Source organism: Sinocyclocheilus anshuiensis, unplaced genomic scaffold, assembly GCF_001515605.1.
Source record: "Sinocyclocheilus anshuiensis isolate Anshui unplaced genomic scaffold, SAMN03320099.WGS_v1.1 scaffold976, whole genome shotgun sequence".
Taxonomy (NCBI): Eukaryota; Metazoa; Chordata; class Actinopteri; order Cypriniformes; family Cyprinidae; genus Sinocyclocheilus; species Sinocyclocheilus anshuiensis.
Window position 1 is genome coordinate 3,309,469 of NW_015552538.1, and position 12,945 is coordinate 3,322,413.

Consider the following 12,945-nt stretch of genomic DNA (forward strand, 5'->3'; position numbering starts at 1 on the left):
TTGGGCATTTTTGTTTGGGGGGGGGGGGAGATAAAACAGTAAAAACGGTAATATTGTGAAATATTTTTACAATTTTTACAATGCCTCAGCTTCTATAATTTGTCACTCACTAATCAAAATTACTGAAAATATTATGTTACAACCGATTAGTGTTACAAGAATTGTGTCTATACTATATCCAAATATGGCACAACTGTATATTATTATTATTGTTATTATTATCATTATTAGTATACGTCACAACTGTACATTAATATTATTGTTACTTTTTTATTCTTTCTCTCCTTATCATATATTGAAAGGCTGTGGAAAATGTTTACATTCTATGTCTTTGGTTTGGGTATATTCCTTTTTCTTGTTGTTGGTGTTGTTTGTTCATTTTTCTGTACTTTGTCATGTCTACTGTCATTTTTCAATTTGTCACATTCTCAATTAAAAAAAAAAAAGATAATTTTTTTATTATTATGTATATTTAAAAGTGTAATTTATTCCTGTGATTGCACAGCTGAATTTTTTTTGCAGTTGATCATTAAAAAAATAATTGTATATTATTTTATAATAGTGGAATGAAGAGCGATATTAGGTATTTTAGTAGACATGATTTTCATAAACGTTCATTTCAGACATGCCTTATACCTTCGGATGATGCATTTCTGGGGTCTTGGTTGAATAGTTCACCCACTGTCATCATTTACTCACCATCATTTTAAACTCGTATGACTTTATTCTGTGGACAGAAATCTGTGTTGTGAGTCTTCAATTTTTTATCTATTTTTTTCTGAAGAGAAAGAGTGAAATTTTTTAAATATGTGCACTTACAAACAGTATGACAGCTGATTTAGTGTATAGTTGACCAGAAAGCTAAAAGACATGGACTAAAAGCCACAAAATGTATTTAAAAATGTGATCTTTAATGAAGCAGAGACAGATTTTTCAGTGTGTGCAGGTGAAACTGAGAACAGTGGAAAATAATGTTAATTAATTAATGTTGGAAAATGAAGGGAAAATCTATAGACATGAGAGTGTATAAATTGGGCAAATCCAGCATGAGTCATGAAACGTCACCTTATATGTGTGCGTGTTTGTTGCTTTTATGACATGGACACCATTAGATTTCAACTCTTCCGTTCAATCTCTCTCTCCTACTCAATCTGAGTCACCATTTTAAACCTGCTAAAGTCTCTCTCTCTTTCTCTGACTCATTTCTCTCTTTCACCTCCTGCCTCACTGACACTCTAGGTTTCAACTCTGCTCCTCCATCCCGTCTTTTAAGGGTCTGAGTCACCAGTCTTTCTATTCAACATCTCCTCACTCACTCCATCTTTCTCCTCTTCCTCCATCGATCATGTATCTTTCTTTTCAGCCTTGTTTCACAATGGAAACATCAATCTAACGACCTGTTCACCACCAAAACATCTCTCAGTGGTCGTTTTGAACCTCGTAAAGTCTTGGCTGGAGCTATAAAGGAATAGATCATCCAAAAATGAAAGTTCTGTCATCATTTACCCTCATGTTGTTCCAAAGTTGTATGACTTTCTTCTTTATTACACACAAAAAAGTTTAGCAGTAAATATTTTTTTGTGTTTTCTATGCAATACATTTACTTGCCTAACATTCTTTTAGTTATAGAAGAATGACAATCATCATCACTGACAATCAACAGGTTTGAAACAATATGTTGGTGAGAAAATAATGACAAAATTTTCATTTTTGGGTGAGCTATCCGTAACTATATGTAGCGTACTATAAGTAGAAAGAAGCAGCTCGATCATCAATATGGTCATATGGATTTTAATGAATGAAATTAATTCTTTATTTGATTGCTGTTAGCTTGGCAAACTGGTATTTCAACCCTGTAAACCCTGACATTTGAAATAATCAGTTTTGTTTTTTTTAATGGAACTGTTTATTAAACCTTTAGATAAATATATGGAGCTCAGACTCAACGAAGGAAAAACAACCCCGTTTTATTGAAAGGCCCAAACAAGGCAAAATAAGTAATTTGGTGCAGTTGCTTATGTTTATATGGCCAAAAAGCAAGATTAAATTCTGTTAGCTTGTAATGTAAGTCAATGAAATCTCTATAACATATAATATAGCTGACTGCATATATAAAATGCCTAAAAATATCAGTTGTCACTAACATGCAAAACAGTGATGATATACTAAAAGGCCTTTTCCTTGCTTTTCTTTCCTTTTCCTTATTAAGTATTATTATTATTTAGAGGCCTTAGAAATGTGTCCTTCAATATGATACAGTAATCTTTATAGGGGTAAAGCCCTAACATATATTTTAAATTGCGTACATTAGAAGTAGGTAAGCTAACAATAAGTAAGCTGATAAAAAAAGGATGGAAGTCATAAATAAAAGCTAACAGAGAGATACATTGACATTAATGTTAATGCATTGCATTAAATGCAAGGTTTTCATTAAAAATACAACCAAGTTATTAGGGCTGTCAAAAAATAATTCGAATTTCGAATATTCGTCGAATTTAAAATAAAAATCTATTATACATGACACTGTTTTGTTTATAGTTGTTTAAAAGCAACTTAATTAATTATAATTGGTTTATAAACATTTTAAACATTATGCACTTTTTTCACAGATAGTCATGTTACCTTATATGTTTTGAATAAACGTGCATTGGTTGATGCGCCCTCTTGTGGCCTCAGGAGAGAAGCCAAAAGCTTTTCTTCACCCTAACTGAAATTATGCATTTTAAATTCGAATATAATTCGAATTTTGATCATATTTAAGTACAAAATTCGAATTTAGTTTTTCAGCCATTTTGACGGCCCTACAAGTCATTGGAAATCTATATCTGTCAAATACTTAAATATAACCAAGGCTTTATAGAATCTTCAAAAACAAGGTTAAAAATACTTGGTGGTGCACGGGAAAAAAATCTCTAAAGTGATGTTTTATAGAGGCTGTGTAGCTGAGTTGAGCCTGTGGTTTATCTACGAGTGGATGTTCATCTTATTAGCAAGCCATTTGTGCAGTCGATATATAAAGCACATGGTTTAATCTGGAGTTTGTGCATTGGTCTGTGTGTGTTCAGTGGTGATTTCTATCCCAAGCACTACTGAACAACTTGATTCCTGAACATGTGGGTTGAACGCCCATGTTTGTCAACACAATTTAACTAAGCGCAATTAAGAGCCAATCAAGCATGCAGAACAATTATACCGATGACCGATCGTCCTCAAAACACAAACCCCACATATTGAATGTAGGGGTTTATTCTAGAACGTTCTGTCTTTTTCCTTCAGTGTGCAGTATGAACTTTTGATTGTGTGATTGGGTGAGCAGCAGCGGGACAGATGGGCAAATAAAAGTGCATGTTTGACCGTTTGATTGCTCTGTTGTGTTTAATGGCCTTGGGATCCTGTGTTTAAAGCGAGTTCATGTGTTCCTGTGTTCATGCATAAAATGACCCTGCTACCTGACAGATATCACTGAAATATTTTAGATAGTCCTGAGAAATCACACCTGTCTCGTTGACAGAAAAAAAAAAAAAATCTGAGCAAATCCGAGCCCACGCATGATACCGAAAAAAACCTGGAGGCGCCTCTCTGCCTGTCAATCATTTTGCATGTTTGGTACATTGATATGTCTCTGGACAGTGATGCTTTGGAGAGAGTTTGTACGATTGAAAGGAAGTTAGTATTGTAAAATTTGTATACACCGCCAGGCTTTTAGCCCGGGAGTGCTCGGATTGAAAACAAGGATCATAATACATTTACATTTATGCATTTGGCAGGCATTTATTTTAATATAATTTAATGTAAAGGCTTTTTTACTGTTTGATGGAATGCGAGACTGCAAGCTTGTTTGTTGTCAGCTAGACTATAGCTGTGCATTTATATTTGTGGTTTAGGTGTAGGCCTGTAATAACCCTTGTGGGTTGTAATATATTAGGGATGTAACGATATCAAAATCTCACGATACGATAATATCGTGATATGAAGTCCACGATACGATATGTATTGCGATATTTTAAAAAAAAAGACAAATGAAGAATTGGGAAAAAAATTAAAAATGTTTACATTTTAAAGTTAAATTATTCTATCTAATGCACTTTGAGAGTTCAAAATTAAGAGCTGCAACCCATATTCTTAACTAAGAAACTTAAGTAAGAAAAAAGTCAGCGAATTGACATGTACCTGAACTTCAAAGGGGACTCAACTCTCTTTATCTGACCAAAACTAAAGTAAAAACAGTAATATTGCAATTTTTTTTATTACAAAACACTTTTCTATGTGAATATATTTTAAAATTAAATTAATTTCTGAGGTGGCAAAGCAGAATTTTCAGCAGTCATTACTCCAGTCTTCAGTGTCACATGATCCCTCAGAAATCATTTTAAAGGGGTCATATGATGCGATTTAAATTTTTCCTTTCTCTTTGGAGTGTTACAAGCTCTTGGTGCATAAAGAAGATCTGTAAACATATCCGTCACACGCTTGAGGTATTCGGCCAATCACAACGCACTGGATAGCTGGCCAATCACAGTACACCTCGCTTTTTCAGACCGATGAGCGTTGTAAAAATCTACGCGTTTCAGAAAGGCGGGGCATAGAGGAGAAACAATAATGTACAGTATGTGGAAAATAATGTTTTTTGAACCTTAAACCGCATAAACACATTTCATTACACCAAATACACCAAATAATGTTGTTTTTAGCAGCATCATATGACCCCTTTAATATGCTGATTTGATGCTCAAGAAGCATTTATTATTCTCAATGTTGAGAACAGTTTATTATTGTGGAAACTGTCATACATTTTATTTTATGATTCTTTGATGAATAGAAAGTATATTATACAGGTGGATATTTATATAAACCACTTCTGCATGTGGTCTGAATGATACTGGATGAGTTTGACCTTGTATCTGTCATGAAAGCATTTTCCTCCTTTGTTATTACCGGTATTTTACTGTCTTTTGAAGTGATCGGACACAGCTGTGTGTGCACACATTTAGATAAGAGGAGAGACAAATGGCATCATGCTCTTCCCTTTCCGACTGTCTTGTGATCGATCGCTGTGTGTGTGTGTGTGTGTGTGTGTGTGTGTGTGTGTGTGTGGACAGTTGAGATAAATCATTAAGCAAATTCCTACAGGAAGATCTGTTTAAAACAGTGTGAGGAGCTGATTTTGGAGTCAGTGCTCTTAATGTCACTTTATGAGTCCATAAGCTTGTGGCACATATTTGCAGTCTCTCTCTCTTTCTGTTACACACACACACACCAAACTGTGTTTGAGTTTTTTTTAGAGCTTTTAAACTTCATGCATAGTCCTTCAGAGAGTTTTTACTTGGGTCGCTATGCTGTCTATCGGTTTTAATCCAGCTTTTAGTGCTGTATGGAAAGTGTTGAAAGTACAACCTTGAAGCATCAAAGTTTCATTGTAAATGACTGTCCTCTTTTTCTTAACTCTCTGATGTCATCAGTCTGGGACGGCCAGGAGTGGACTGTCATTGCCAGCATGAGAGTGGGGCGGCAGTTCTCCAACTGCAGTTTCTCATCAACGAGGTACCAAACACCCACACTTGCAGGCACACATATATTACAGCACATTTTCATGTGTGCAGCATATGTAGAAAGCACGTAGGAGGGCAGAGTGCATATGTGTGTGTTTTAATCTGTAACTTAGGATAGACAGCATGTGTGTGTAAATGCACGCTCGGCTCTGCAGAGGAATACGTTTAGGTCAAGAGCCGCCTTCCCTCTCAGCCCTGTGGTGTTAATGGAGTCAGTCATTACTTCCCATCAGACATGTCAAGTGCTGAATGTTTCTCAGCCTCTGTCTCGCTCTTATGCACACATGCCGCATCATCTCATGAATAACGAGAAGTTAGTGCGTTAACAAAAGAGGGAAAGTGGGAGAGTTGCCATGGTGGCCATTTTGGATTATAGCAATTTAGGTACACTCTCCACTATCGCCATCTTTTTCTGTCTCCTTTCTATAAGCCCATATAAACACATCTGAAGTCAAAAGAAAATGGCATTTGCGAGCCATTTTACTTTTGTAATGGGATGTTTTTCAGAGTGAAGGAGTATATTCAATGAGAAAACATTTAGGGCAGGTTTTTCATCCGCTGGGAATTCATCGGTTGGTGAAAAGTGGAGCCAGACCTGAATCTGAGTTTGCAGTCAGTTGTGGAGATGATGGAATCTTTTCCTCAGGAATCAGGCCACATTTTGATTAAAAATGACAAAGACAAACATTTGTTTTTTCTTCGGAATATCATGCTCTGATTAATTGTTCACAATAAGATGCAGATGTTATACCAGACACTGAAAATCATCTCATTTAGTGAGACGTGAGCCTGTAGGCATTGATTGGACAAATATTGTGCGCACACACTCTTGACATTTTATCCTGAGGTACATTATTTAGATATTACACTTCAGGGATTCAGTCTTCATTCATATTGATTTTATTAACAACACTAAATTAGTGCTGTAAATATCATTCGTCATCACAAGGGATGCTACCTTGCTAACCAAATGGTTACATTTGTACAATATATCCCACACCACTTATAGTGGATTCTAGGCCTGGGCGATAAAACGGTATCGATATTTATCGACGTTAGCCTACACCTTCATCGATAACGATATAAAAAGATATAGCGCACGATATAGGCACGTGCTATGAGTGATGCAGACAGCTCACACAAACATGAACACATGCTGAATTGAGTGCTGTGCCTGCCTGTGATGAGGAGATTGTGAATAATAAAAAAGAATATTAGTCGAATTTAAAATAAACATTTGCATTTGAATGCAAAAATGGTACAATCGAATGTTAGGAGTGTGTCTGAGATGCGGTGATGATGATGTAAGTGACCTTGCATTTTAATGTTTTGTTAGTCTAGCCCACGAGACGCGCCGCTGCTGAGTTATTCATTCAAAATATTAGAGAAATATAGAAGCTCAATGCTACCGAACGATATGAAACATATATCGTTGATATATTTTTAGCTATATCGCCCAGCCCTAATTACAACACATCATTTCATTAGTGTTCTACTGTAATTTAATTTCCATAATATTCCTCTGCATAAAGTGAACATAAAATCAAAATAACTTTGATTTATTTATTTTTTTTAGATGCACGTCCTTGGTCTAATTGTGAATGTGATTCATCATTGCATGTTAATTCAAAGAAAAAATGTGATTGTTTTGTAACTGTATCTTCTTCTGAAACAAATTCCCTTTCCTGCTGACATCACTTAGGCCATGCAGACTAGGACAATAGCCAATAGCCAAAATAGCAACTCTCATCTGTGTTATTTTTAGCATTGTTTATATACTATTATAGTATTTATTCATATTTATTAATCTTCTATAAGTTTGTCATTTTGTTGTCATTTTTAAATTATTTTTTAATATGCACATTTAGCTTTATTTGATTTATAGTTTTAGAAATTTTAGTACTTCCTCATCAATTTATTTTATTTCATCCCAGTTTATATGTATACAGTATATTATTATTATTATTATTATTATTATATTTTTTAATTGGTTCCATATTTGTGTGCAACACTCACTTTTACCATCTAACCAAATCCTGAAGTGCACAATTTATTTTCTTTTTGAAAATCCCATTTCACTTGGAAAATATCATGTTACGGAATTATAATGGGTCGCGAATGTGAATTCACATTGACTTTGACACAACACTAAAATTCCCTCTCGACATCTGTTTTTCTCTGCTTTTGTCCTTTGGTGTGCTGGTGCAATCTGTGTTTACCTAAACACCATCTCCATGGAAACACAGTTGTCAGTCACCTGACTGATGGATCTGGATTCAATGCACTGAGAAAGAACAAAGATGGAGACAAACTCACAAAGTCATGAAGATAAAGTGTTTAGAGACTTCCTGCTGGCCCATGATCACCCTCAAATTAGGCAGTGATTTGACAAAGCGAGTTCACATTAATACTGAAATGTTCTCATCCCCGACATGAAATGCCATTCATTTTTCCAGGTTTGTCATGTATTAATTGCTGCCTGAACATTGCAGCCAGCATTTGAAAAGAAAATTCGATATATTGGCTTCAAAATTATAAAGGGCTTCCAGATAAAATGGGTCAGAAAGACCTTTGTCATCCTGACATTGTCAGATTTTTCACACTCACACTTTTAGACACTTTCATCACTTTTTGCTCTCTTCCCTCTTTCTGTCCTCCATTAACCATGAACACCATCCTAAGTCTTGTAATACATAGAGCACAGCATTACTTGTGGCAAGTAATTATCTCTCTTCAGACTGTTCCAGTCTCTATCCAAGGAGGACTTTAATATCATGAAATATGCATGAAATGCATGAGAAAACAGCAAAGTTATACAGACTGAAACATATCGATGTGACAGAATAAATTAAGGTTAATCATTTCCTAGCAACTATATGAGTAAATTCTTATTTCATTTGTGACCTGGAAGATGCATTATATACTGCATAATTTTCCCCATCATAGAATTTTAGGACATTGAAGTGGAAACGGAAACACACTTTAGACATACAATTCAATTCCATGTGTGCTATTAGGTTCAATATTATATAAAATGCATGTTTTTAGGTCACAAATAGAAAACTGACTTATTTAATATAATATTTTGTCACATAAAAAAGCACAATGGCTGATGCCACGAGCTGTGCCACTGACACCTAAAAAAAAAACTAAAAGTGTGTCTAAAGTGTCATACATTTAATGTAACTTTCTTTGATTATTAAAATTGGTGTAAACTTACCATCTCATTGCATGGATTGAGTGTTGTTGTTACACTTATGTATCCATAGGGGGCGCTTGTCACAGCTTGTGCGGACGATACGCTGCATCTCTGGAATTTGCGACAGCGACGTCCGGCTATCCTACACTCCCTCAAATTCAACAGAGAGCGGTGAGTAGAGCTTCTATACAGTACACAATTGTGTTTTTCAGAAATGCACAGGCATGTGCACAGAGCACACATAATATATCAAGTCAAAAATTAACTTCCCAAGGATTTCATAAAAAAGAAGATTTTTCTTTATTTAATTTTACATTGAAAGTGAGAATCCATCTCAGTATTTCAACTTGAAGTTGCTGACTGTCCAAGGCTGCAGAGCATTGGTCAGAATTAATATGTGATAAAGTAAACACAGATAGCTCAAGCCTGCGGAGGCTGAAGCCGAGCCTCAATATTGTAAAATGTTGTAGCTCCTGTCTTATCTCTTCTGGTTTATTTCTGAGCAAGAAGTGAGGATTTTCTTCTCAAAAATGCAATGGGCACAATACAGTATTTATAAAAAAAAAAGAAAGAAAAAAAGATAAATCCATCATAAAAAATATAGCATTAACCTTACTATGCTACCCTTATCCTTTAGGTATCTTAAAGACCACATGAAAACCCAAAAAAAACAAGTTTTTTTAAAATACATGTATGATATAATTTTCTATAAAATAAGCACTTAAAATGTTTAAAATGTTTCCATATGTAGGTGTTTGTTGGTGCAGTTTGTAACAGCCTTAAAGGGATAGTTTACCCAAAACTGAAAATTCTGTCATTAATTACTCACCCTCATGTCGTTCCAAACCCCTAAGACCTTTGTTCATCTTCGGAACACAAATTAAGATATATTTGGATGAAATCCGAGAGCTTTCTGAACCCTGCATAGACAGCAATGTAACTGACATGCTCAAGGCCCAGAAAGGTAGTAAGGACAACGATAAAATAGTTCATGTGATATCAGTGGTTCAACCGTAATGTTATAAAGTTACGAGAATACTTTTTGTGCACAAAGAAAACAAACATAATGACTTTATTCAACAATTTCTTCCAATTTCCATGTCAGTCTTTACTGTGCGTTCACGAGAGTACCATGGTGCATGCGTGTGAATTATTCTGCTTGCAAACAAGCCGCATCCGGGTTCTACGTCAGAACACTGGCTCCTGCGTCAGCAACACCACATGTGTCATGGTACTCTCGTGGTAGTCGCATTTCTGTCTATGGGAGGGTCAGAAAGCTCTCGGATTTCATCCAAAAATATCTTAATTTGTGTTCCGAAGATGAACGAAGCTCTTATGGGTTTGGAACGACGAGTGTGAGTAATTAATGAAAGAATTTTAATTTTTGGGTGAACAATCCCTTTAAAGGTAGCAACCTATTTTAGTTGGAAATATGTTGACATTGAAATGGAAATTTGATTTGTTAAACATTTAATGAGATCTTTAACTACTGAGCATAACTCAGTAGTTTAAGCCCTTATTTAATTTTCTTATGACAACTCTTCCCCAGCTTCTCAAACTGTGCACTATTCACGTAATGGAAACTAACCCACTAGGTATGACTAATGTGGCTTTTGTTACTCTATTTCCCTTGTTGAATGACTCAGGGCCAGCTCTAATAAATGTCGCTCTCATTCAGAGCTGTGAAATGTGACCGTTGCGTTATGGTTAATGGCCTCTTGGAGTTGTTTAGAAGTATAGAAACCTTTCAGGAAGTTTTAACAGAGAAACTGTACAAACAGAGAGACCTTGAGCGAGTTGAAGAGAAAGTCATGAACAGTCTTTCTTCCTTTTTTATTTTGTTGATTCCTTCACCACCTAATCACTTGACGTGTAAGAGGACCTTGTCCAAATGCGGCTTCTTATCACTGCATTGATTGCCGTGGAACAGGAAAGAAAGAATAAAAGGAGGAAATGTTTTTGTGATATTTGATCCAGAGAGAAAGTTAACTGATTTACCCTCAACAAATGCATTTGATACCAGATTGATGATGAATACTCATAATGATACTTTAGCATTCTAGCAGCACGATCATTTGTTGTTTCGTGAACATGTCACAATGCAGTGAGGCTATGTTGGATCCGACAGCAAACCTGCAGCTTGTGTGAGAGCGCAGGACAGAGCTGTTAATATTTCATATACAATGAGGGTGTTTATATTGAAGTCTTAAAGGCACAGCATAAAAAAAGAGATCAGTTTAATTGTCAGGGTCAGATAGAGGGTGGGAAAACAGTCATGAGAAATGTTTACTACATTTTTTTGTATTTTTCGCTAAAAATTGTTTACATGCAACCAAATGAGCCATTAGTAATCGGATCGATGGCTCAATCAGACTGAAAATCCTTCATGTAAACACCTCATTTGATTTGATTGAGTTTGATTCAAATTAAATTTTGATCCGATTCATTGGATCAAAATCTAACCAAATCCATAAATTTCAATTGTTAGTGTATATTTGACCATTGTTGTTTTTTTGACACATTTTTCACACTGTGAAGTCTTTATGATCGATTAGAATACTCAGAAACCACATGGGACACAAGCATTAGATCGGCATCAAACTGAGAAGCCTGATTAATGAGTGTCATAGAGCATATTGTGCAACAGAACTTAAAATATAACATTAACATTGTTGTTAATGTTTTGGTTCATATTCATCCGAAGCCTGAAAGCTTTGGTATAGCGGTATGAGATGGTGTGTGATAGAGATTTTTCTACGCTCTGTTTTCTCTTGGTATGGCTAATGAGCTTTGTTCCCCTCCGTAATAACTGATGATTGTGTTCATCACCTCGTCAGACCGTCTGGAACAAACAAATAAAGTCATGGTTTCTCCCACCGTGACAGTTTCACACTCATTGACAGGGATTTCTTCTATCTTATGTGTGTGCTTTGACCCTGAAGTGTTTTATATTTGGCTTTATTAAAATTATGCAAATTCACATGTAATGAGATGTTTTCTCAGATCAGTAGGTGCCTGTCTGAGTGTGTGTGTGAACACGGTTGCGTGCATACTTTCGTGCACGGCTGTGTCAGATAACAGAGATTTTCAGCTCAGCAGGGTGAGGAGAGAGACTCAGGGGGGCTATAAGACTGATTCAAGACACTCAGCATGCTTGTCTGTCGCAAAAATACAAGTCGCTTTCATCGCACAACAGAATTGTGTAGTCCTATTACGTTCTGTTTTAGCTGATCAATTCATCTGACATTTGTATTCAAGGCATGCTTAGCCCAAAATATACAGAACAAAACTATGTGCAAGTTGACTGTCATTCAGTGGTGCCTTTTGAAATATGTCTTAAATGTTGACAAAATGTACTTTTAGCAGATGTATAGTGCTATTCAAAATTTGGGGGTCTTTAAGATTTTATTTTTTAAAGGGGTCATATGACGTTGCTAAAAAATAACATTATTTTGTGTATTTGGTGTAATGAAATGTGTTTGTGGTTTAAGGTTCAAACAACATTATTTTCCACATACTGTACATTATTTTTTCTCCTCTATGCCCCGCCTTTCTGAAACGCGTAAATTTTTACAAAGCTCATTGTTCTGAAAAGCGAGGTGTGCTGTGATTGGCCAGCTATCCAGTGCGTTGTGACTGGCCGAATACCTCAAGCGTGAGACGGAAGTGTTACGCCCCTCAGCATACTGTGATGCCATGTCCCAGAACGACGAGACAAAACCAATAAAACCCATTACAAACGAGGCATTTGTTGCATCCAGTGGGGACATAATTACTGATTATAATGACTTGGACTGTCTTTTTACGTGTAATCATAAAACCATGCCTGCATTTGTGATCGGAGAAACGACAAACAACAAGCACTACTCTACACTGCCCAAAACTCACGTTTGAATAGTCAGTGACAAATTCTTTAAATATGAAAACATACTTACAGGTTGTGAGTCAGAACAGACAGCATTGTAGTCTACTCTCCCAGGTTAAGGAAACAGTCCTCCGTAAAATGCGTTGCACACACACAAATATTTGGTTTGAACTGTTCTGGAACAGTGTTGTAAATACAACTTAACTGCTGATTCTAATTGTGTCCTCTTTTGGAAGGCCAAACAAAGTATTTTCGCTTTCGCAACGAACCACAGCGTCTTCACGACATTGTGGCCGCGGCAACAACAATACTACAGCGAGAATAAAAGTTAC

At 35.9% G+C, this 12,945-nt stretch overlaps 1 protein-coding gene across 5 annotated transcripts in view; it reads left to right on the forward strand.

The window, feature by feature from the left end:
- LOC107663865 (syntaxin-binding protein 5-like) overlaps positions 1-12,945 on the forward strand; it is a 138,995-nt gene that overhangs the window by 55,669 nt on the left and 70,381 nt on the right. For all 5 annotated transcript variants that reach the window (XM_016454232.1, XM_016454234.1, XM_016454235.1 and 2 more), the window contains exons 3-4: positions 5,460-5,541; positions 8,819-8,919. In XM_016454232.1, coding sequence (XP_016309718.1) covers positions 5,460-5,541; positions 8,819-8,919 — 183 coding nt within the window. The remainder of the gene's footprint in view (positions 1-5,459; positions 5,542-8,818; positions 8,920-12,945) is intronic.